The sequence below is a fragment of the Megalops cyprinoides genome, chromosome 2 (assembly GCF_013368585.1).
Source record: "Megalops cyprinoides isolate fMegCyp1 chromosome 2, fMegCyp1.pri, whole genome shotgun sequence".
NCBI classification, from domain to species: Eukaryota; Metazoa; Chordata; class Actinopteri; order Elopiformes; family Megalopidae; genus Megalops; species Megalops cyprinoides.
The window spans coordinates 53,081,492-53,108,326 of NC_050584.1; the positions used below are offsets into that span (position 1 = coordinate 53,081,492).

The 26,835-nt window shown below is 45.0% G+C and overlaps 1 protein-coding gene across 2 annotated transcripts; it reads right to left on the reverse strand.

The window, feature by feature from the left end:
• Positions 1-1,055: 1,055 nt before the first annotated feature.
• Positions 1,056-25,846, reverse strand: jak1 (Janus kinase 1). Of its 2 annotated transcripts, XM_036554388.1 has the most exons (24): positions 25,583-25,846; positions 18,667-18,866; positions 17,172-17,295; positions 15,458-15,605; positions 15,100-15,263; positions 14,015-14,360; positions 13,533-13,649; positions 12,836-12,993; positions 12,365-12,479; positions 11,291-11,489; positions 9,105-9,214; positions 8,850-8,987; positions 8,672-8,759; positions 8,061-8,188; positions 7,618-7,753; positions 6,319-6,470; positions 5,741-5,891; positions 4,510-4,598; positions 4,053-4,245; positions 3,842-3,966; positions 3,262-3,434; positions 2,602-2,719; positions 2,090-2,200; positions 1,056-1,935 (listed from the first exon to the last, which is right to left on the reverse strand). In XM_036554388.1, exons 2-24 carry the CDS (start codon positions 18,839-18,841, stop codon positions 1,831-1,833), a joined length of 3,363 nt encoding a protein of 1,120 aa, XP_036410281.1. In that variant the 5' UTR covers positions 18,842-18,866; positions 25,583-25,846; the 3' UTR covers positions 1,056-1,830. The 2 variants fall into 2 exon arrangements, with proteins under 2 accessions (XP_036410281.1, XP_036410289.1); XM_036554396.1 differs by lacking the exons at positions 18,667-18,866; positions 25,583-25,846 and adding an exon at positions 17,412-17,831.
• Positions 25,847-26,835: the final 989 nt, after the last annotated feature.

The window sequence follows — 26,835 nt, forward strand, 5'->3', positions numbered from 1 at the left end:
TCGTCGACCCGTGTTAACGAGGAACAAGGGTGACAGACAGCGTTGGTTCATGGCAGGGTGAAAACGGCTTGGACGTAAGGAACCAAGCCCTTCAATGCTGAATGAATTAAACAAGGCTGATGTCTCTCTTCTGTGTAAGCTTTGCAAAATTGAAGCAATTTTTTTTCATGACAACGGAAGTTCCAGTGTCTGTAGAGTAGATCAGAATATAAGCTTCTTACTTTGTACATGTACTTTAAAATACACATTTTTGCAAGCTTTCATTTGAAAGTATTTGTCTAGATTTTCTGACCTAAAGTTAGATTTTGCAATATTTTATATTTCAAATAAGTTGATATTGCTTTACTGTGAATAAGCAATTTTTAGGAACAATGGGACTTTAGCATGCATATTTACAGCTGTAATATAAAAGTTCTAAGAATGTTTTCAATAGTTGATATTGAGTATGACGCTTTTTGATTTTGACACAGAAACTTTGATTTTATTTATTTTAATTAAATGTGTATTTATGTACATTTTTTTCCACCAGTCATCCTCTTCCCTGTCTAATTCCTCTGAAATTTGATTTTTGAAATTAAGGAATTGTCTCTCTTACATTCCGGAATAAACACTGACTGAAACCCCCAAGCACATTTATCCCTGTTGTCCTTTATTTATCTGTCTTGTTACGCTGTGTGACTCTACTGTAATGGCTGTTCAGTCTGTATAACCTCTGCTGAGTTTTTCCCAGCTGCTGGCTTGGCTCCCTCCTCTGACTTCATCGCCGTCCTGCTGGCCTCTACGAAGTCTGGTTCTGGCCACGTATGTGCCGGTGCACTGTACTGCCTGTATTATCGCTTTAATTCGAGTACTGTACTTACAGTACTTATCTTTATTCTAAATAATATTCATGTTCATTCCTCTATGAATATGAATATCACCAGCATGTGTCTGTGTTTCTTGTGTTTCACAGCCAGAGAAATTTGGAAATTTGAACAAAGTAATTTATGGCATAATAATGATAATAATTCATTGGCAACACTGTCCCCTAGTGTCCACTATGGGGATTTTTTTTTTTGCTGTCTTTCTATACACTTGTGAAGGTCTATTGTATTTCCATCACTTTTAAGCAAGCTAGTTACGAGTTAATTAATAGGTTCAAATGCGCATCTAAAGCGGTGCCCAGCTGATGGAGGTGTAGGGTGGCCAAGTGATTCAGGCCAGAAAAGGCCACTCCAATGCTTCTGAATCGACTTTTTGTAAGATGATCACGGTAGGAATGCAAGTCTCCTTCTAAAAGGGGTAACACTTCCAACACTGAGTTTATCTGTAGATAGAAAGGGTTGGCTCTGAAGCCTTGCCAGCAGGAATGGGGCGTATCGTCACGTGACAACGGCACGCTGTGGCGTGTCCTCCAGAATGAACGGCTCCAATCACTCATGAGCATGTGTGTGAATATGACTGCCGGCTCACAGCATGGGCTGTGTACATACACGTCATCCTGCGGGCCTCCGGCGCACGGATTCATAAGCGCTGTGCCTCGTCTCCTAGGGTAATGAAATCACTGCACATGCGTGAGGACGGTCTGTCTTCAGCTTTATGTTATTCTTTGATTTACAGCCTCTGGGAATATGTCATACAAATATATCTTCATTTATTGACGGATTAAATGGCTGACAGAACAAAAACTAAGCAGAATGAAAACTTAATGCCAGTGGTAATCATGCAGGAAACGCGACACAACAATAAATGTTTACTTAGATATATTTACAATTAAGTGCTGAATTAAAGGTTCATATGTCCGGCGGTCACTTTCATTGATTGGAATGTCTTTAAGGCAGGTTCTCGTGATCACGGCCTCTCCGACAGCATCTGCTGGAAAGCCGCGATCAGCCCTTTGAAGTCGATCCTCTTCTGCGGGGAGTTCTCCCAGCACTTGCTCATCACAGCATAGACCTGCGAGACAGGAAAACGCTTGAGTCAACCTGCGAGGGTCTTGCAGCACAGCTATCGAGGGCTGCTGAGCCGCAAGTGTAGAGCGCACTGCAACGTCTTCGAGCAATAACATGGACAGGGATGTGTCTGCAGGGCAGCAGGCCCACAGCCTTACCTTCTGCGGGCAGTTCTCTGGACAGGGCAGCCTCCAGCCCTGCTGCAGGATATTCACCAGCTTGGTCACGGTCATCTGGCCATGGGTGGATCCAATCTTCTTCAGGAACTCCTGAGCAGACAAGAGGACAGGAGTCAGCGAGAGCACATAGACACAAGAGCACACCGCACAGAGCTTCCGGGCGCCTTCGCAAAGGTCAGCTGAGGGCACTTGAGCGCTAGCTGAGAAAGTTATGGGGGCTACAGCGTGCGAGGCCATATTGTGGCGGTTTGCGATCCAATTAGGGGGGGCGGGGCTCTAGTGAGGCGCTGGCACAAGCGGACACAGCCTCTGGGCGAGTCATCTGTCACCCTGGGCAGAGTCGGGCGCCATCTGTTCTGCGTGGTCTCATTCAGTCTGGTGTTTGGAGTCCTGTGGAGGCAGACGCCGGGAAGGGTCTGGCCTGACTGCTACCGTGCGTTTAGGACAGAGCAAATCCTTGAGGAAGACGGCTGAAGTGGGAGGGGTTTTACCGCCATGGGGCTGCAGTCCGTCTCGCAGTAGGTCAGCAGTTCGTACAGGGTCACTCCGAAGGACCACACATCCGACGCTATGTAGAACTTGCACTGGACCAGGCACTCGGGGGCATACCTAGAGAGAGGCGGGGTCACGGAGTGTCACACTGCAGGCCGTCCTATCAGAGATCTGCAGAGTCACTGACTCCAGTATGCACAGAACAGCATTCATATTTCTAAGACGGAATCCTGCTGGTAAGCAGTTTTAACATTTCAGCCCTGGAAAACTCATGGTTATCTCAGCGATGAGAGATCCAGCTACACACAGTACACGGGTATACATTTCCAGCATGTCAGACTGCTTCTTGAGTACCTTTGCACTACTTTGAATGGAGTTCACAGGTCATAGTGTAAAGATCCTGTCATATTCCATGAAGTCAGTGCTGATGGCAGGGCATACAAGCTGATTTTGCACGGACTAAGAAAACTGCAGAGGAGCTATGCTGAAATGTCAAGTCCATGAGACACATAACCCTGACAAAGGCATCTTGCCATGATAGCTTGTATTTTACTGGAAGCAATTTACTATGAGATACTCTAGATAAGACTGTTACCCTCTCCTCAAGGTCAACAGCAGCTCCTGGCCACTCGCTGCAGCTGACTGATATTGGCCCTTACCAGAACACAGGGCTGTCCAGATCGTCCTTCACTTTATAGTAACACTCGTTGTCCTTGATGCTCTTGGTCAGGCCGAAGTCGCCGATCTTGACTGTATTCGGGTTCTCCACCAGAACGTTCCGAGCCGCCAGGTCCCGGTGGATGTAGTTCTGGGATCCGAGGTAATCCATTCCCTGAAAGAAGGAAGTGTAGCATGGAAGGCTTCCCATCACCTCTTCGCTGACACACGTATCTTTGCTCTCACAAACAGTCACCTGGCCACGTTACCACAGACACACCTGATGCCGCATCTCTACTCCTTTGTCAGACACACAGTGGGCAGGTACATTTACATTACATTTATTCATTTGGCAAACATTTCATCCAAAGCCAGACAAGGTACAAGCTAGCTGTAAAAGTGCACGACATCATCAGAGTAAAATTAATTTTTTTATGGAAAACAAAGTTTACGATATAAGAAATCGCAGAATAAGATACAGAAATGTACTGTTCTCCATGCAGGCCTGTGACAGCTTACGCACTTAAACCGAAAGCACAGTTTTTGCTTTATTTTCGCTGCGTACGGTAGCAGTTGGCATACCTTGCATATCTGAACAGCGTACATTAGAAGCATCTTCAGGTCAGTCTGGGCCTTGTACTTGGGTAGGTACTCCTTCAGGCTGCCGGCCGGCAGGAACTCCATAATCAGCTTGATGGCTCTTCCTCCTAAAACAGGAAACGGCAGGTTTTGGCGTGTGGGAATGAGGTGAGTGGCGTATGTGCGCTGTGCCGGTTCGAACAGTATCCCTCACCCTCCTCGGTGCAGATGCCTTTGTACTTGACAATGTTCTCGTGGTACAGCTTCTTCAGGATGTCGATCTCGCACCACAGGTTACTGCTCTGCTCCTCCCTATTCTCCGGCTTCAGAGACTTAACGGCCACCAGCTCACCGGTGCGGTCGCCCCAGGGGTCGTATCTGCAGAGCTCCACCTTCCCAAAGTGACCCTGCACCAAGCATCACACGCAGCCGTCACACACACGTACACACACCTTCCTCACATCATTTACACACACATACACCATCCTCACACACAAAATATACACAAACTGCTCAACATCTTCCTCATACTCAACATCTGTACACACACACACATAGGCCATCCTCATGTAGTGCCACATCTGCACTATATACTCCCACATACACTGTCTCAACACCATCCGTGCATGCACACACACAAACCATCTACGCATATACTCCTCATACAGTACCTCTCCCAGATCCCGAACCTTCTTCAGGAATCTCTTCTCAAATATGGTAGGGTCTATCTCCTGGGTAGGTACTGGCTTGATGGAAGGGTCTGCGTGTGGCAGATAGTGGCAGTATTACTCCAAGCCAGCATACTGTGCTTATATTCATCTGCGTTACTAGCTCAGTCACGACCTTAATAATGAGAAACTTTGAAATCTATCACATTCCATTGCCGTACAGTGGAGGAACTGCAACATTTTTTAAACCCACGAGGTGGCAGTAGTGAGTGGCGGTGAATCTAGAAATGGCCATAGGAAGTTAATCGGCCTCTTCGGGAAAAACGTCTTTGTGAAGACAGTGACAGTTACCTCCCACACCTACCAGTTCCCACACTCAGTTCATAACACTGTTAACTCAGTTCATGTGGTGTTCGTAACACCACATATTGTTAGAAACATGTATTGCAACATGTTGCAACATGTAATGCAATGCCCAAACGACTGCAGCAGCACATACAGGGATAAAATAGAGCCATTTAGAATCTGCACAAAGCAAAGCTCATATCTGGCAATAATTACCAAAGCACTTAGTAATGAAAATATTTTGACAAAAAAAGTTATGCTGTTCAGCCTGGATACAACAACAACATGGCAGGAAGAAGAATGACACTTTCCTCTAAGGCGCTGCCTTTTTGAGTCTAATAATCAACCAGAGAGATGCAGCTAAAAAAATGGGCTTTCCACAGCCTACACCGTCTAAGATCCTGAAAGAGAGTGTCATAAATAACAAAGGAGACAAAACAAATTCAGACCGGCAAGGCGAAAAATACACGCGTGCAAGCCAGTTCCTTTGTTTGAGTGTAGAAGGACGCGGACTTCTCCGCAGTATTGTTGCCGACTGCAGCTGCTGGCTGCCACCGAATTGTTGCAGTGTGACATTGGAATATTTTAATGAGCCGCATTGTTTTCATTGTATTCAATGAAGAATCGTGTAAGAACACCATACGTGTTCAGATGTGCTTTGTTCTATACACACAACGTTTGAAGAATATAGCTAAGGGCATTCTCAAATAAGGGGAAAAAGAAATGTGCACAGATGTGATTTAAGGGGAGTGGACTCCATTTAACAGCCCAGCCATTAAAGAAAAGGCGTTGAAAGACAGATATCCTACTTCCTCCTGTGCAAAGGAAGCATTTAGAATAGAAGCGGATGAGAATGGCGGTAGGGCAGGCTGTGGAACGGCCGTCTTACTTTGCTCCTCCAGCATGTTGATGTCCCTGACGATGGCTCTGAAGAAGGGCCTCTTGCGGGGGTCATAGTTCATGCAGTGCGTCATCAGGCTGGCCAGCTCCTCACACTCCGGAGTCGGCAGCATGCCGCGGGCCGCGTAGAACTGCTCCTTCTGCGCGACACACACAAAGAGCACCCCTGCGTCTCGTCTTCCGAGTCGGATCCTCACACACCGCGGGCTTCACACACCGACTCGTTAAAACTCAGCCTTACAGGCGCTCTTTCTGCCGCCTCGTCAAACTAAACACCTGCGCCATGTCTGGAGCTCTGACAGTCTCAAGGACGCTCGGGCGAGACGACAGAAAGCAGATCAGTAAAGCCTCGCCTCTACGAAACGTTCTGAGCAGATTCAAAGAGCGCCTTTGAACAGTGGTAGCTCAAGAGAAAGGACTTGTGGGAGGAGAATTCCCCCTTCAGATCAAGTTTTGCTAGCAAGATACTCAAATGGGAGAGAAGACTGAGACTGTTTCTGTAAAGAAGTTGGCCACTTGCTCCTACACAATGAGCTGCTGAACATCTACCGTACTGCTGAACCGTACCTCTGGCAGCGTCCTGTCTCTGAGGGGCACCTCGCCGTCGTAGCAGATCTCCCACAGCGTGGTGCCGAAGCCCCACTTGTCGGCCGCCACGCTCAGGTCCTTCGTGTTCTTGACGCATTCCGGGGCGATCCACGGGATCCTCTCCACGCACTCTGTGGAAACAGCACACAGTTCTGAGTCACAGAACATCCTGTCTACGCAACCTACAGGAACACACTGCTCCCAAGCTACAAGAAATCCTCTCTAGATGGTCTGCAGGAACAACACGCAGTGCTCAGCTACAGGGCAGCCTGCTACTGTCGAGGTAATTTGCCCCCTTTTAATGCTTTTTATACACTAATCGCGGTTATAATCATATCAATCACGATTACTGTTATATTAACCACAGTTATTGTCATATTAACTGAAGTTATTGATATATCAGCCATTTACTCTATCTCTACTATGCATATGGAGGTCTGGAAGTGTATAAGGGAACCAGACAATCCAGTATGTTAGCCTTAAACAAACTATATATATATATATATATATATATATATATATATCCATCCTTTTATACTTTGTATGCATGTGAGCAGAGACTAAAAAAGAAGGGTCAGAAGTGTACAGGAGACTGTGGGAAGGTATGAAGCTGTGAGATATATTGAAGTAGAACCGAGAGGGAGTAGAGAAGAAAATGATTCTACATGTGTGCCGTAAGTTACAAAGTAAGGCCTGTTGTTGGGGAGGAAAATGGGAGACACTGTCCGGACATTGTGCAGAAGATGGACCTTGAGTATAAGATAAAAAATAATTGGACTCTGTGAGGGGTGGTTGCAAATATCGGGGCTCTTTGTTTGTTCAGTGCTATACAAAAGACAGCTTAGTGCCTTATGTTTTTTGAGATACTCTCCCTGATGCTGCTGAGTGTGCATCTATGAGACTGTCTCCTGCAGATCTGCAATAAAAGTCTTTGGCCTCTGTCATTATTGTGTAGTGCTGTGTTGCGTCACCCACTGTGATTTATTAACTGGCATTGATTTTATAGGTGAAGAGGGGAGATGAGATGAAATTTTTCCCTACACTACAGGCCAGAAAGTACAGCTCATGGCTAGAGTTACTGGGATTGATGCTGACTTTTCAGCAGTTCACACATTTTCTTCATGGAGAACCCCCAAATGCTCTGGGCTGCAAGTCTAGTGCAAGTCTATTTCTTGTCTGGAGACCATCGCTCCCATCCTTGGGCATTGAGCCAGCTCCGTCCCATAGCTTCACTGCTGCCCTGCGATTCAGAGGCCTGCAAAGCCAGGCAGACCTTACCCCCTCTGCAGAGCACGGTGACGGGGATGCCCGGGTCGCTCAGCTTGATGAAGGGGCCACCCTTCTTCTCCAGGCCGTCCCGTGCCAGCAGGATGTTCTTGGCACAAACGTACCCGTGGACCAGCTTCTTATCCTCCTAGGGGTGGAACAGCAGGGATCAGACACCTAATTCTACCCCCCCGCCCCCCCAACCATTATTTACAGGACAGTTCTCATTCCTCAGCGGTTTGACTATCAGAACTATTAGGGGAAGCAACACAATGGAGTGAAACACGATTACATTCTGCAGATAAATACCACCTACAGAAATTTACCGCATTATGGAGAAACAGGGGAAGTTTCACACAGAGGAAGGTAACCCTATACTGTGGCAAAAACAACATGGTGCCCGGTGTGTTAAGGCAGCGTGTGTCTCACTTACTGGCACGTGCTTTGTGTCTTACCAGGTAGCTGAGGGCGCTGGCCAGCTGCTTGGCCACTTGGAACTTCCACGGGGTGGCCAGTAAAGTACGCTTCCTGTGCAGGAAGACGTCGAGTGGGCCTTGCTCCACATACTCCTCCACCATGATGTCTGAGCAGGACCACAATACAATAGGTCATCAGTCCCATAGACACAGAAGGTAATAGCAGTGTAGGACCAGTCGGATACAGACTGAAGGTAGAGACGGTGTTGGATCATTTGGATACAGAATGTACCAGCAGGGTAGAGTAAGGTCTGTCAAACACATACAGAAAGTAGTGGCAGGACAGTCTAATGGCTATCAGACAGACAGTAAAGGTAAGAGACACAGTAGAGTAGAGCACAGTAAGGGCAATCAGGTGGATATGTAAGGTAACAGTAGAATGGAGTAAGGTCTGTCAAATGCATATGCAAAGTAGCAGTACGGCAGACTAATGGCTATCAGAAAGATGTTAAAGGTAACAGTAGAGTGTAGTATAGTAAGGGCTGTTAGGTGGATATGGAAGGTAAGAGTAGAGTACAGTAAGGTCTGTATGGAAGGTAATAGTAGCGGAGCGTTAGAGTATGCAGGTAAAAGGTCACAGTCATACTCACTCTCCAGGTTGCGGACACAGATGCCGTAAAGCAGAACGATGTGCTTGTGGGAGACCTGCCGCATCATGCTGGCCGTCTCGAAGAAGGCCTGTGGGGAGAGGCGGGGCAGGGTCAGGTCAGGGCAGCGCGCGCACACACACCCGGCGGGGCGAAACGCGAGCGGGTCGGGAAGGCTCACCAGGGACGTGTCTCTGTGGCTGGGCTTCAGAACCTTCAGCACCACCTTCACCTCCTGCGATCCACCGTCCTCCTCGGTCTTCATCTTAAGCCAGCCCAAGTAGATGTCGGTTTTGGTCCCCGTGCCCAGGTGCTCGTCCTGAGGCAATGGCAGGCGAAGATGGGTCAGTGACATGGTGAAGGAGCAGGGAGAGGTAAAATGCACACAGGCGCGCGTACCCCCTCACTCACACACACACGGACACACACAGAGTACCTGGACTATCTCCTCGTTGTCAATCTTGTGAAAGCTGAGCTGACAGTCTTGCATGGGATTATGGGACTCGGGAACTCTGTTTCTTGTCACCACCAGCAGGTTGGAGATCTCTGAAATGAACAGCACGTTTCCGATTGGGTGAGATCCTCACCAACACAGCGCATAAATGACTTCACAGCAAACAACAGACAGGATCTTTACATACAGATACTGGTTTACAATCAGGTGAAGACTATGGCTCGTTTCTAACTTATATATTGGACCCACTAGAGTGTGGATGTGAAAAGTAAGTTACTTTACGTGGTACCACGTTGGTCAGACAGCTTAAATAGCCACAGAGCGTATTGTGTTTGGTGTTGCAGGTGCGTTTGTGTGCACGCGTCTGTGTGTGTCTGTGTGTGTGTGTGTGTGTGTGTGTGTGTGTGTGTATGTGTGCAAGGGATGAGGAAGTGTAGCTCTGAGAGAGGAAGCTGTGGCTTTTTAAACATGTCACCGTGCAGATTGGAAACTATGAGAGCATGTACGTGTGCGTGTCAGCCATGGAACCCTGCCGTGGACAAGACCCTCAACACTTTTCAGCGTGCTTCCTAAACCAAGGCACTCTTCCTCACCACCTGACTCAGCTAACAGCTAAATTAGTGGCACAGTCAGAAAAACAAAGAACAGTAATGAAAATAGTTAAAGACGGGCCCTTTCAATCAACTCGCCTGCTTGAAACAGGCGAACGTTTCACAACACTATCTCTGAAGTAAACAGACACGAGAACGCCTGTCTCCGGAAAACCACATTTACTACATACTCTTCCTGCCTGACACAGTATCTGCGCACACCAGCGGCAATGTGTGTAGGCAGTGGAGGAACGCTGGCGCTCCCGACTGTGGAGTGCTGCTGGACACCCCCGCCCCTGCGGTCCCCAAAGCCTCTGTGTGTGTGTGTGTGGGGGGGGCTGAGGTGGAGGGAGGGGGCAGGCAGCGCTGCAGAGAGAGGACCCGGCCCTGGCCCCGGCCCTGGCCCCGGCGCTGGCGCCTGCCCCGCACAGCCGCGTAAAGGTCAGGCTCCGCTCAGAGCGGATATCCCCCACACATCTTGTCCCACCACGCGCCCCGCTCAACCACCCCCGCACGCACACTGACCTGGGACAACAAAAAACACACACACACACACACTCACTTTCTCTCTGCCATCTCGGGGCGCCTGCTGCTAAGCGTCCATTTCGTCAGCGAGTGTCAATATCTCAACCGAACAAGCGAATGATGAATATTTCGATGAGGATGTGGAATTTTAGTCAGCTGACCGAGTCCAGCCAAAACAGGATGTGCTGTCCACTGGGCCTGTTTGAGTAGGTTTTCAAAGGGCAATGTGACATTAAGAGATGCTTTAAAGGGAAAAGCGGAATGAGTTCCCACAAACAACAGGAGTTAAAAAAACGCCCTTGTGTTCCTACTGTGCATTTGGCGGAGTCCACTTTAATGCCCTGAATAAGATGGTCAATGTGCGAGGCTGTCAGCCGGGGAACGTGACGAATCCCAGCCGACAAAACAGGTGTGCGGGCAAAAGAGAAGTCATTAATACCCCTGTTTCTGACATGAAAGCAAAAAATCTTCTTTGTGAAACCTTCGCATTCGGCTGCTCTCAGCTTGTCACTTGAGAGCCATTTCCAAATAACTGACCTTCCACGTAATCAGAAGCGCAGAGCACTAACCACTGCATCAGCTGTGAAGAAAGTACTTCTTTGAAATGAGGCTTTGTCTGCGTCAGTTGACATTTCTCCGTACGAGATAAGACTGCCAGGGATTTCTATGTATACTTTCTCCCACCCGATAGCACTTGCTAATTGCTGCCAGATCTACTTTTATTTAAATACTTTCGCAAATTTGATATTTAAAATATCAATACCTGAAAATTCTAAGAATATATCTGCCTTAACCAACATGGACGTGGTAAAATAAATGCCAGTGTGGCCCAGGGCAGAACCGCCTGTGTGCCACTGTAGGAAGAGTCTGACACACTTCACCTGTATCCATGCGCACGTGGAAACAACTTTCAACAGCCAAAACTCCTTTCAAGACCGAGCACCTTTTGTAGGCTAAGACTCATTCACCCCTGCAGAGACAAAGAGGCCCGGCTTTTCTGGAGGCTGTTGGACAGAGCCTGGGCATGGGTTTGGTCAGAGGGGCACGGCCTACCTCGAGGCTGGGGCGGGCAGCACCTCTTCAGGTGGAAGCTGACGTTGTCGGTGCGCAGGACCTGCCCGGACAGGTTCGTCATCAGCTCTTTCAGGGAGGGCCAGAAGCTGTCTGTCCCGCAAAGCTGCCACCCATTCGCCGTCACCTCGATCTGGAAGTTCTTATGCTGCCACTTCTGTCTGGATTCAACAGGGTCGTCCTGAAGGAACGCCAGCAAGAGGGAAGACAAAACGGTCACTGACTAACACCACGCCATTAAAATGGCAGGACACTGTGACAACCCTATTGGGGGAGATGCAATTCAAGGAGACTGCTTGTTTTGTGTGGTCCTCATTAAAAGTGCTCTGAGCTGCTTCTGTGTGGGAGCATAGTTTCTGTGTTTCTGTGCTTCTTGTCAGGACAGGAGATTGCCGGTGAAATGATTATCAGTTGATGAGTTGGACGCTGTGTTTTTGTCTGTGAAGCCATGAATAGATGAACTCAATTCATTTCCACTTTTAAGCAACAGCTTCATTCTTCTTACTATGCATTTGAAACATTAGGCCTTCAGGGTTGGACTGGATGGTGTAGGAGTCTCGTACATAGCTGCTGAGACAGAGGCTCCTTTTTCTGTGCTGGATATCCAAAAACTTCAACTTCCAATCTCTAACCTCTTTGCACCTGCTGTCCAGCTGGCCTCCAAACTGTTGCCTTCATTCCATTCAGCTTGTACTTGGACAATTTATTTAAATGCTTACAGTAAAAGTTCTGTTTAATTAACCACTATGTGGTGAGGCTAACATTTAACATTACGTAACGGCCTGAACGGCTGTGCACCACAGTGCACCGCATGTTTTAATGTTTGCAAAATTACCAGTGTTTGAGAAAGGGGTTCATCCACATTGGTCCGTCCCCAGTGAGAGATCCCCTCTCCTATTACAGCCAGTCTGGGGCTTAAGTCCTGCATACGGTAATCTGTTTCTGATGGAGTGTCAGTTACATTAGGCTTAAGTGTAATGTCAAATGACAAGAGTGGTGAGCCTGGACCGCCACACCTGTACCAAACGCATGCTTTTGGAGGTGGCACTCGGGTACCTCTTTGCAGGTGACAGTCATGAGGATATGGCCGTAGTCAGTGCAGCTCCAGCGCAGCACGTATACGCCCTCCTCGTTACCCTCCTGCCGCAGTTTTTGGGTGGCGTAGTCCGTGCTGCAGGGAGAGGGGCACAGGGGTGAGACCACAGCAGCGTCATGCGTAATAACCAGTGTTTAAAGGAGCAGCTCGGGGGTGAGAAGAGCTGCAGCTTTCTCATCTGCAGTGCCCAGCAAATGGCCTTTGACACACAACTGCTCAGCTAAAGTTGTCGGGCTTGTAGCATTTGATGCAGTAACACCTAGCCAGGAAGTGTGCCGAAGTAGATGAGTGTGAATGGTAGCAGGAGCAGGGCTGCAGCTGCTCTCAGATATAGCCGCCAGGGTCTGTCCCAGCGTAGCAGGGAGGAAGTGCAGGGATGGGGAGGAGGGGCGTTGGGGCGTAGGGGCAGAGAGAGGGAGGCCCAGGCTCACCAGATGGGGCCGTGGCAGCCGTTCTGCAGGTTCTGCACCACCGAGGCCGGCGCCACGTCCGTGCACAAGAAGTGATGCGCGTCCACCGTCAGCCTGAAGTACCCGTCCACCAGGGCGGCGAAGGCCTGCGCCCTGGCTCCGGTGTCCAGGTGCAGTTCCTGCAGGGGGCAGACGGGGCAGCGCAGCGGAGCGTTACGCCTCCGGCACAGTGACGCCGCAAAAGCAATGCACTCGCGGCAAAGTCGTATCAGGTCTGCTTTCGTGCTTTGGACCGGCCCTGCTTCATTCAACCTTCACAGATAAGGTGACGGCATTTGCAAGTTGTAAAAGGGGAGGCAGGTGTCTGTTACACAAAGCACACAGAACAATGACTCCTCTGTGTGGCTCTACCTCCGACCTGACCTTGCCTCTCCTCTTATTACCTTGTGGCAAGTGGTAATCTTCAGTTGTGATCAATCTATTTGTGAACTCACCGCACGAATATGCAAATATTTGCTCCTTATTTAAATACTGACAGAGCTAAGGTGTGCAGTCTGATTTTAACTAGCACACTCAATGTGCTCAGACAAGACTCTGATTTCCTCAAAAGGCAGAGAGTGGTTATGAAACATCACAAGCACTTGATTATAACCAACATCACTATGTCATGAGACTAGTTCTGCATTTTGTGAGCTTGCAAACAGTGGGAATATCATACCATCTTTTTATTGTCCTGTTTGTAGACGGTGACGGCATAGTCCCTAATGACGATGTGTGTGATCTCGTGGAAGTCAGAAAACAGCTCCCAGCCGTTATTGCCTGTCATTGGCACGTTCTGTTTACATTTTTATGAAAATAGAGAAATGGAAAGGAGAAATGAATACAAAGCACATGTTGCTACAGCATTCAGGTTAGAACAAAGCAGAGAGGAATAATCTCATAAAAATAATGCATGCTCAAAAACACAAGATTTACCTTCTCTAAATTCTAAACAAACACATACATTTATAAAAAGAATCAAGTAAATCAAATGACCATACACGAATTCCCCTGGTCTGCATTCCTTTAAAGCACCTGGAATATCTAAATAAAACCTGGTCACAAATACAAAGCAAGCTGCTGGCCATTTTGGATAGCTGCTGTTAAAACTGTGTAGCTGGCTGGGAAGGGGTACATGCACTGCAGTTAAGTGAATCTTACATCAGCCGGCTTCTTGCGCCACGAGATCCCACTGTTTCCAGAAACTTGCACCTCGTACACCAGGGGGTTCATTTCGTCGTAGGTGTACTCCAGCAAGCTCTGGCTCTCGGAGGAGATCAGCAGCACCCGGGGCTCGTAGAGCTCGCAGCCGAAGTTCTTGGTCAGGGTCTCCAGGGTGGACAGGTACTTGACCTTCAGGTCGTGCGCGGTCACATTGCTGTCCTGGATGGTCTTGCTGTTGAACTCATTGAGGAAGTTCTTGAAGACGTTGTTGATGCGGACTCTGGTAAGGAAGTTGCGCTGCTTGATGGCTCTGTTCAGGCTTTCCGGTATGTGTTTCTTATAGCTGAGGGAAAGTGGGGGGGGGGGGGGGGGGGCACGACAGGATTGGATTACTCACTTATGTGCCATCCTCTCGGGGTCGCACGGTCCTTGTCTGCATTGGTCCCTCAGTGGTGGAATGAACTTCCCGCAGGGGTCAGGACTGCGGAATCACTGCCCATTTTACAACCCCTACCACCTGCTACTTGTATTACTTGTATTACTTACTGTTTATTTTACATGTAGTATCTTGATGTGCTTTGGATTCTGTGATCTAGTGACTGTGATGTATGGTAGTACACTTGGCTTCCACTGTCTAGTCAGGTTGCAACTTGTAGTAGGAGAGTTGTAGTAGAGAGTTATGCTCACATTCACTTGTCTGGGGGTGCTGCTAGCCTAGTCTGACACTGTTGCTCAATCAACTTCAATGGATGCACTTCTGTTCTTTTGTACTGGAAGTCGCTCTGGATAAGAGCATCTCCTAAATGAATGTCATGTGTAATTTCTTTGCAATGCATGCAAACAGGAGTTCTCTGAGGTGGACTATCCCATCTTGGCAGGAGGCCTCATGACAAAATGCTGACACGGGATTCAAACAAGTTTACTCAAGACACTTTTCAAAGGCCAGAAATAATAGAAGTGGGTTTTATTTTACTGTACATTTTGTCCTCAAGCAAGTCCAATCACAGCAAGGCAGGGGGTGTGGTGATTGAGCAGGAGAGTGATTGCAGTGCGGTCTGTGGGAACAGCAGGAGGAGGGCTACCTGATCTCTCTGGATGTCCCGGGCAGGGGGTGCTGTCTGTTGATGTCACAGTGCGAGATGGCCAGCACAGCCATTCCCAGACATTCATTCTCAATTTCGTGAATCTCCCCCTCACTTTGTGGGCTGCGTACCGGGGCCCAACCTTTCAAGAAGTCATGCTGACCCTGGAACACACAAACACGCACACACATAAAACCACAGCCAAGACCCTCAGATATTAAGCCTGGCTGCTCTTGGAATCTTGGCACTCTGTATGGCCAAAATATTTATGAAATGCCATGAAGCCAGTTTTAACAAGGGCGGCACGCATCATTGCAGTGAGTCTGGTATGTGCACAGAGGTTTTCTGACATGCTCACCTGTGCGAACAGGTACTCCAGGGAGGGGGCATCTAAAAGCGGGGTACCCTCAGGGCCCCGCTGCGAACCGTTTCTCTGCCTGCTGAGGGAGTGTCTCCACACTGGAGACTCGTTCTCATTTGTGCCATGCCAGTTGGTGAAGTAGAACCTGAGTGGACACAGACCACATGCGGTCATCCTTCTGCAGGGCCAAACGGCGACAGTGTGTGTGTGTGTGTGTGTGTGTGTGTGTGTGTGTTTTCTGTCTGTGAGAGAAATATTATGTGTTTCAAAACAAAGGAGAGATTAAAAATGGAAGGATGAGTGGGGGCTCGAAGCCAAAAACCAAAAACAAGACCTCTCACATTTCAAGCTTTTTTATGTTCCTCCCCCAAGGACAGAGTGACATTTCCACTATACTATTTTTAAACCATAATAAACTGCAAACCACAATGTTTCGCATTTCTATTGTGCTTTTGGAGGATGGCCAGGTGCTGAGGTTTAGGAGGTTTTAAAATTTGGGACAATTTGAACCATCTTGCAGTTTACATCACAATCTCACTGCTGTCACTGCAGCACACGATCATGGTAAACAGGAAGTTCCACATCACGAAAAGGTTTCATTTGACTAAACAGAGTGTGCGTGCGTACAGGTTAACCATAATATGTTTATTGACACAACAGGTGCGATGTATGACAGCCCAACGGCGTCCAGCGAAAGGCAGCTTTCCCTGACAACTGTTTATCACTGCTATTTGTTTTAGGAATATAAATATTGGGAATATTAGAATATTGGAAATATTGTTTTTTTTCTTTTTGCATTTATGTTTTTCCTACATCGCTCTGTACCTTGTACCGACATGCTAATAAAGATACTTTTATATAGTTTACATTTATGAACATATATACTACACAATCCTTCGTCGGAGGTCTAGGGAACTGCGACCTGTCAGTGAAATTTATGCTGTGACGTTATCAAAAGGCTTCTGTAGTTCTTCTTTATTGAGACTAAGTGAAACACAACTTCAGGTAAGTTATACGTCTTGGGTCTGAGTCAAACGGCAGTCTCTCGTCCAGTCAGCTGTTCTACAGTGAGCGAAAGTACACCATGTGCACATTCGCTCACTTTCGTTCCCCCCTTTCAATACACATCATCTACGCCATCTCGTACGTGCAACAGGTGTTACGAGAACATCCAAGGCAAAAATAAATACCAAAGTCTGCAGCTGGCTAGCCGCTGTTTCAGTCCTTAAAAATACATAACACAGATACCTACAGCTGGGATCTGAGGCTGCTTGTTTGAAATACTGTTTGAATCCCTACCAAGCAGCTGACCTGCCTACTTGTGAACACATGCTGTCTGAAGTTAAGCTATCCATGCAAATAAGCAAAGCAGGCTTTCCAGAACAGCTAGCTTGTGGTACAAACACTCAGTAACCTGTAAATACTATTTCAAGTGGCCTCAAATTGGACACACTTTTAGTAAAAGATCAGCCATTCCTGCAGACACATTCCTGATCTGCAGTATTCGCTTATCTTTCATTTCATGGAAGGCGCCGCTTTGTCAAATTTCGTGATCTCATCCTCTCGCCTCAGCCATGCATGGTTGGCGATAATTTACACAAAGGTGCTGTTTGTGAAGTTTTAGCATTCAGAAGGAGAGCAGGTCTCACGGGCTGACTTTTCTCCTGTCTATGCGGATGGGGTTCCGCCATCAATCCCAACCCAGGCTTACCTCATGCGGTAATGCAGCTTCATGCAGACTCCCTCATCGATGTGGAACGTGTGATTCGGCGGGTACCAGATATCTTCAGTCTCATTGTAGAGGGCAAACAGGTTGTGACAAAGAGGAGAAATGTCTGGAGGAGACAGCCATGCGTAAATCGTTGTTCACATATTGAGCTCACTTTTGAAAATGAAAATATTTTTTTGTTTTCACATTCAGAAATCATGTCAGCAATTGAGCCTCTCTCACCAGTGCTGCCAGACATGCCTTTTGAGATATTTTTTAGGAATATCCCCAGTTTTTTTCTCCTAGTTTTCGTTTATATACAAAAGCACAAAACTTCATGTTACTGTCTATTAAGTAGCTTGCTCGTGGATGGCTGGTAGATACTCGTTCTCTTGCTGAACTTCACACGCTTCCTTCCTTCCCTCTGCCTCGTAACAGTGCAGAGCAGCACCCTGCGGGAACACCTCGGCCTGGGCGTGACTCAGCCTCCGCCCGCTCGGCTTCACACTCGCTGACGTGATTTTCAGAAGACGAGTGTTCATTGCATCATTCTAGTGGAATGACGAATGAGGGGTGTTTAAATTTGCATAAGGCTCCCATTAATAAACAGAGTGAGAAATCACAAAATGGAGGAGCAATCTTTCGATAACTGCTGCTTTCGGGATTTTGACATTTCCCCATTCTCTCGTCTAGCTGCGCTGGCACTGAAAGTGAAAATTTCACATGCCACTTAGAAGAGGACAGAGTGGTGGAGAACCAAGCTAGCTAGAAACACAAGGTGCAACTTCAGCACTCATGCCATCAAGAAAATGTTATTAGAGTATTAATGTAACTTGTCATTAATCATTATTCACCTGACTACCTACACTGAAAAGATTTATTATTTCCAGATTATTCAAACGTACTACTACCATTTGACACTCAAAAGCTCATTGGGTCGGATTTCATTGTTGCAAACATAACTAGAATTAACAATATTTTTTTATGATTAATTATCAAAATCTAGCAATTTCATTTAGTCCCCTTTAGTTTCCATGCCTGTTTATTGAAGAAATTAGCTAGCAACCATTTTGAACAAACATCGCTGACAGAGTAGTGTTCACCTGAATGTGCCCAATGAGACAGATCCATAAAATCCCAATCCCCAGTCTGACCCCAGTGGTCATGGTGTCTCCTTTTCTATTTGTGCTCAGTCTTTGAGGATGTGCATCCCAGAGCTAGCTGTGTCCTGCAGTACAACCCTCTTTATAACAGATATTTGGGGGGGGGGGGGGGGGGGATTTCTGAGGTACGGCAATAGTGTAATCCTGGCTGGCCTGGGGATCCCCTTTATACTAAGAAGAGATGTATTAAAACCTAAAAATTCCCAGAGCATCATCACAATGTGTTTCTGTAGCTCCGGCTCATGCTGGCTCAGCCGTGAGGAGGCTCTTGTGTGCATAAAGTGCAGCGTGTTAAATGACAGATGCAATGGCAGCCCGCGCGCAGGCCCACTTACTGCACTCCCTGGCTGCCTGTATGCACAGATCCTCCGCTGTGCGGGTGTCCTTCAGGACGTGCAGCTGCCTGATCGGCAGATAGAACTGGACCTCCAAACCTCTCTTCGGGACAGAGGAGGTGGCGTCGCCCTTTTTGCTCATCCTCATTTTCCGACACAGCCTGCCCAGGTCCATCCCAGTTTGTCCCGAAATACAGACTCTGTGGACAAGAAAGGAAAGGGAAAGGAAAGGGAAAGGGAAAGGAAAGGGAAAGGGGGGGAGGGAGGGAGGGATCAGAGTGAGCTCTCTGAGTGTTCCCCAGCATTTTCCCAGCTGACTCACCGCACCTTAGATGGTTCTGTTATGCAGATTGCTCTGCTGGTGGAGCACATTCTCAACAGCCCTTTACTCCTGCAGAGCTTGCGCTGTTAATATCATCCGCAATATTTCCCTTTTGCTGTTTTTTAAATGTTATTTAAATCTGAGTGCAAGCAATTAAACATCTTTCACAGCCGGGTAGACAAATGCAATCATATACCCACAATTTCAATATGCTGGTGATTTCAGAAGACAAAAGTAATCAATAGACTAGCGGTCATAGTCTCTTGGTGCAGTAGGTGACCATAAATAGAGTGATTTCAGACCAATGGCACAGTGCTTCCTGAAACTGTAATGAAAATTCATTGGATGGAACTTGAGAGGCAACAAGCCTGTATCCCCTTGTCTCTAATCAATATTATAAAATGCAGGGCCGTAGTGGCACACATGATGGTAGCTACAGTAGAAACAACACTGTGTGAACATGCAAAGGGAACATTCTGTACAATCTCATGATTAACGGCGGTATGCAAATAACAAGCTCTATCACACAACAACACTGAGGCGCATCGATTCCAGTTCTGCGGCAGTGGCAGAGCACAACATCAAGCATCACATTCTTTAAATGTGCATGACTTACGTCATCATCTACAGAGGAAATACATCATGCCTGGCATGTTAAATCTGAAACCTAAACATTTGCATGGTAAAACATGGTAGAAAAAGGAGTACTCCCACAGGCGTGCTTATGATAGGTTCTTCAAAATTGGTATATGAATGAAAACCATTTATGGCGAACAGCTACTCCAATCTCTCCTACAGACCTACTTAAACTGACAGTTATAAATCTGGTGGCAGTGATCTGAAATTAAGAGGGGAAAAGGTTTATATGATAAAGGAAACGCACACGAAAGTCACTGCATTGCCTCCCAATTATATAATTTAGAATAAAACCTTGTAAGAAACAAATTACTCAATTAGCAGTATAACTGCCACATGAATTTTCAAATGATCTGTCACCAAAGTAGAAAGTATGTATACAGTGTTCTATTCATACAGAAAAACCAAAAATGAAACTTGGCTAACTTGTGATTTTACCATCATTTTGATTAGTCATACAAAATTTCACATGAATCAACCGTTTTTCTACTCCTGAGAATTATTCGGTGTTCTTAAATTACCTCTCACTCCCAGTAAATGTGGATTTGAAAATTGCATGTAAAGTTAGCTTCTTTTAAAAAGTAGAGGGCTTTTTCAAAATGCTGAGTCTAGCCCAAGTCTAAGCCTTTAAATAAAACATTGTGTTCATGGGATATCTTTGTATCACAGTCTGATCAGATCAGCACGCACAGTGTATGTAGCCACTGCAAGCGTTGGAGACGGGCTTTCCCCAAATGAAAGAACATGGCCTTTAGAGAGAGAAAGAAAGGTACGCTGTGCGTCTCTGTGGTTTTGACTTTTAAAAACCACAAATAATAGGACAGAGATCTCAGGCTTTAACTTCCCTTTTTACAAAGTCAGTCATGCAAGCAGGAGATTACACTCAGACTACATATTCTTCCTCAAAAATTACCTGGCTGAGTTTGACTGAAAGTAATTTCCATCACTCCCTAATCCACATTGAATGACAGGCACTCTGGCCCTTCTTTTAAATGTTCAGTGTAGAGATTCTTTTCTCAATTCCTGGCTGTGAAGAATGTAGCATAGGTCTGTTAAGGCACCGCACCAGGAAAGATACGTAAGATGCGTACTGTCTTGGGCACGTTTCCTACTCTGAAGGTTGATGCATTTCTTGGTATTCAGTAAAGAGGGGAGTCGTCAGAGATAGGGACATGAGTCATATCTCTGTTCTTTACCATGCAAGCCTATATGGACTTTTGTTGCATATATGTCTCTGCAAAACTTAATATAATTTCAATGAAGTCTGCTTTTAATCTTTGAAAACTTTAAAACCTTTGACATGTTTGCTGTCTTTACTTGGGTCAGCTGGCCCAGAATAATACCATGACACCATTAAAGTGAATTTAAGGATTACCTTAAGCACAAATTTGTAAAGATTTGTTCATGAGCTTGCCTAAAGACTCCCATTTTCAGGTAATACTGACACTTACTGCTACTCTGCAGTATAGAGCGTAAACTATACCGACAAAATGCAAACTCAAGCTACACAGAGCTGATGGATCATCCACTCCCCATAGGTCAAAGCATCACACTGTCTAGATTAAACATCTTCTATTTCTGATGGACACGACACATGACACTTTTAACCCCCCCTCGCTTTCAACCTCTTTGGTCACACATGTCTTCACTTCTTGCTCCCTGCAAACGTGCCACACGTGGGGGTCCACAGAGCAGCGACGGCGACGCAAATAGACCTCAATAAATTGTAGCATTACAGAACAGCCTTCTGATACACAACTGCTCTGGAAATTTTGAGGCTGCATCTCAAGAGGTGGTACACCCTTTTAATGAATCCAGTAGGTAAAAGAACAACTAACTATCACTGGGTTCACTTATTTCCTTCCACAACTAAACTACAACTCCATCTACCATCTAATGACGACATTACTCATGGCAGAACAACTGTTCAAACCCTTTAAATGCAAGAACCCGTTAATTATAAAATCTGTGAGTCCAGTCCCCTGATCTGCCCCTAAATCAAATATCTGCTGTTCCTGGTGTCAATCAGGAGAAAGCAACTGTCTCATGAAAGGCACGCATTGGACATACGGATGGCTCCATCTCAGAAAACAGTAGGTTTATTATCTGACCATCTGTAATTTTGCCAAGGGAAGGCTTTGAAAAGGCTGGCATGCAATATTCGGTTCGCTATTCTCAACAGCCTGGCGCAATGGCGTTTCCTTGATTTTATGAAGTACTTTCTGGGATAAAGCTCATCCTGCTGAATTGAGAAGAGCAGTACAATGTCCCAATTGTCATCGGCCCAGGAAATGGTGTTTATGTCAGCTTACGTGCTCTATGATCAAAAGGAAATGCCATGAAGAAATCTGTTATGCTTGACCCACTCCTATTATATAGATGTAATATGGTAGGATGAGCGGATTGTTCAGCAGCTGAATTCTGAGTTGATAGCTAAAAACTGCTTGCAGCTTTTAAGGTTTAAATGATTGATTTATATCCAATACAGTGATGCACTGTACACAGCACGTACTACAGACCGATTATAGAAATGTAGTGAAACCAGAACATACTTCCATCCAGCTGAGGGTCATCATATACAAAATAGGCAGAGTCTACCACCACCCATTTGTCACTTCAAGGTAAGACTACGTTTTTAAATTAAAAAAGAACAAAAGGGGCAGCCCCTGAAAAGCCTTTGATTCAAAGAGTTCCGCATGACTTCTTTCCTTTACAGAGATAAAAAAAATCCAGAGGGGGGGAAAAGGGAAAGATCTTTAATGTACATACAAAACTGGTTACAGGGCTCTTCCTCATTCAACTGATGTATTGTACCTGACCAATTCTCAATTTATTGTTGTCTTTGAGCATATAAAACACCTTTACTGTGGCTGAAAAGTAAGCCATCAAACCAACCACAGCCTATGAAGTCCCCATCACAGACGCTTGTACGCATGGATGAACCTCACGGCGCCACAACAAAACCCAACAGCACACACCTATAATCGAATGGGTTGGGTTTGAGAAGTCATTTACCTGAAAGGTGATGTTTGAAGCTTCTCTAATTTTCTAAAGGCACTCTAAAGGACTATTAGTGGATGAGGCCAAATTGTGTCTGAGATGTCTAGTTTTCCAACTCTCGCATTTAAGCTTTCTGAACCTATTAATGTGTGCAACTTATATTGATGTGACAGAATCCAATGTCTCATACACACACACTATGATTTTTTTGCTCTGATTGAACCATTTTATACTGCTTTTGCAAGTTTACCATGTTTGCCATGGTTCTTGGTGAAATGTTGCTTGTGCAACTGTACCTCATATTAAAACCTTAGGACATGTAGAACATGGAACACGAGTAAATATCTGTCAGTCACAACATTTTTTCAGATTTGTCTTCACTAATGAATTCCACAAGTAGTGAATGAATAACTCATAAAAACATAATAAATCATTCAATAATGTGGAAAACATAGAATTGCAGCAAGAAGCAGTGAGAGTGCTGTGAAATAAGAAAGAAAATGCACAAGATGAGACTGCCAAGCAGAAAATACACCCTGTGGCCAGATCAAAAGGGTTTACTGAATGCGTCTGTAAACAGTTGCCACTATAAACCATGGATGCAGGACAGAATGGATGTTTGACAGCAGCAGTTGCTGACTTTATGCATCTTGGGAGTTACGGTAGGCTCTTCATAACCTTATAGGGCTGCATCAGTGGCCAGTCAGCAGTGCTTAATGGCTCTACACTTGCTGCCATGTCCAGAGGCGGTAACACAGCACAACTCCCTGATTTCCCCAATCCCCAATCATGCAGAAGCCCCCCTCTAATTTATGTCAGCTTCAGAGGTTTGCAGTATACTCCATTTTTGATTTTGGAAAGTGTAACGTATGCATCAGGCTTAAATGAAAGCTGATTCATTGACACAGTGCAATGGGCTTACCCAGAGTCAAAGATAATATAGCTTACAAACACACTTTTACATCCTCTGAAACTGTTTTCATTGCTGCATACTTAAAAAAAATCTTATCTAACAGAATTAAACTGAACTGGCAATGAAGCTCTTGTGCTTGCTTATTTCTTTTGACTTTCACAGAACTTTGTAGGGAGAATGCACTAGGAATCAAGATGTTATAGCATACCTGCTGGTTTTACCTCCACGCAATGAGCAACGATACAAACCCGTAACACTCTGAGAAGTTATGCATGTGGTAAGCCCTACCAATGCCAATCACCTTTACACCTGACATCAACACTTTGTCATGTGGAAGAGATACATACGTAGCTCTAATAATAATGTCTCATTTGAAACTGTAGTTATTCATCGATTATTTCTGCTGTTCTTGGGAGGATTTGCCATCTTCGATTTTTATTTTAAAAAGTATGTTTTTATTTGTGACCTAGATCAGCATAACTTTTAATGCAAATATACTAATCAGCATACAATTACAAGTACAACAACTTGCCATTTGATTTAAAATTACATACTATGAGACCATTGGAATTTAACGATGAACAGATTATAGACTTTTAAATTAGTAAACATGTAAAATTTCCCAGCAGTAACATTTTGGGAACAGATATCTTCAAATCAGTTTTAGACAATCACTGAGACAAAGGTAAAGACAGAGAATTTCATTGAGCTTACAACAAATATTTTCCTCGACTCAGTAAAACAACAATTACGTAAAAGCAACAATTTCTTAGCAAGAGTCTAAGAACCGGTCTAAACCTGATAATTGCAGACTGGTACCTGATCCCAAACCCGATTTACACGTTATTGTTTTCATTTATTTTCTTTCCAGCTATGGATTTCGCCAGAATTACCCATTAAGTAAGCAACGGTAAATGTACATAACGTTAGCTAAGGCGGTGAATTCTGTCGACACCTCTTTGCCAGGAACTGTGAGAAATAAACCAAATGGGCAGGAAGCTTTTGTCGAAATGCGCTGTCCTGTAACGTTAGTTCGAGGAAGAGTTTGAAGCCGCGGGTTTCCCCCGATCATTTACATAATCCAGATCAGAAATGGAGTCTTTTCCTCTTGCGATATAGCTAGCCAGCTAGCTAACATGGAGAAATATATCCGCGATGCCTTTCAGTCCAGCTGCCTAGTGATCAGTAGCTGACTAGCCACTGAAATTACAGTATGATGATATTTAGCATCAAACGAATCGAGAATTACTTTATAGACTTGTGCTGTTTGTAACCGTTTTTCTTTCTACTGGTAATCGTCAAGAATATAGTAGCCAGCCAGTTAATTTAGTAATAATTGCGGGCGGTGGCAGATAGCCAACGATAAACCGAAAAGACAGTTTAGCAGCCGTAGAAACTTGAGTTAGCTAATGTTAACTAACGTTACATTTAGTTCAAAGTTTTTATTAGCTAGCTACCTAATTAGCTAGCTCTTCTATCTTTCGAATACAGCATTATTTCAGTGTGAAGGCGCTTTCAGACATTGGCCTACAGTATAGCTGACATTGGCTAGCTACATTTCATGCAAATATTTACACAAAATTAGATGTCGTGTGCTCGCGTGTTACCTGTACAAGTTAAACCTTAAAGACACACACGTACAGAAATAACGTGAATCAATACTTAACTGGGTTTACTGACTAATTGCAACTAACTAACTATATGACTGTTCATTTAGCTAGACTAACTTGTGACCTTTGGTAATAACCACCTACAGATTCATTCGACTTTTACAATTATTTTATCAGCCAGCTAAACAAAACTTATAACCATTTTAATGTTGTTATAGTCAGATTAGTCAGATGAAACTAGACTGTATAGCCAAGCTTTTCTTTTGCGAACCAGATAGTTCTTTAGCTAATTGGTTAACTATAACATAATAAAGACTATAGAAGCCAACCACATAACCACCCAGCTTCCCGAACACATTCCGCAGCTAGCTAGACGGCAAGCTATCCTACGGGAGCTGTCTACATACTGTAGATCAAGAATTTAAAACAGCTTACCAAGCCAGTTAGCAGCCTAGCTAGCTAGCACTTCCGTGTCGTTTTGTCCATGGGCAACTTTTACAACATCCCCAGAAACCTTTCGTGCTGTAACACGGACTGGATCTGCTTTCCAAGTATGGCCGGACAGAAACTCTTTTTAATATATTCCAGTAACACTGACGCGAGTTAGATGATCTCTTTACATAGCCAAGGGCTCAGGCTGTGTACATCTGTACACCTTTCCTGTCAAGCGAGGGTCTATTCCCGAAAGTAAAGCGCAAGAGCTTTGTGTTTGATAAGCGCTGCTGATTGGTTCTTTTGCTCTTCAGTCTGGGGATACCAATCGCGTTAACCCTCCGGCGCGTTCTTCTGGTTATTGAGGGCATCAGGTACGATGGTTCACTGTTACTCGTTATCCCAACATACGGCAACTTCATAAGTGTGTATTTCATATTTATATTTAGAATAATTTCACCGCTGTGAAATTATTCTATGGCGAGGCAGGGGTGAAATTAAAATTCTGCCCCGAGACGTCAACGTCCAAGCTTTAAAGTAATTATTTGTATTTTTACAAACGATTTTCTTTGGAACACATTCAGACAATTAATGCGTAATTTACTTAGTAATAGGTGTAGGCTTCTGTGTGTATTGCATAATAATTTTAGCTTTTTTACTTTCCTATTTTGATTTAGTAGTTTTTAACAGAATAAGATGACTTATTGATATAAGCCACAAAATGTTTAATATACCTGCATGTACATTTATGGGTATATTGCCTTTCAATATTAGAATTTATTTTGGATTTCAACCTCAAATCCAATATATAAAAACACGAAGATATGGTGTGACACATTCATCTCATTCCCTTTGGATCCCATTTTAGAATTTACAGGAGAACATATCCATCTGCAATAAAACCATAATTTACACAGAAAATTATTTGGATCACCAGATGAAAATATAAACCACTTATGAGAATCACATGCAATGGAATTACATTACATTACATGATATAGCTGACGCTCTTACCCAGAGCAACTTCCAAATAAGTGCATCACTGTGCTAAGAGTAGTTATCTAGATATCAAATTAATACTTTGATGGATCTAGCTGTTTCAGAACAGATTAATATCAATATTGATATTGTGAAATGTCTGATTTGTATTCTGTGTTTTTGTAATCACTCTGATGATTCACTGTTGTGGAACTTGGATAGGGCATAAAGACATAATATGACCCACCTAGTTAAATGATGCATACATAAATAAAATA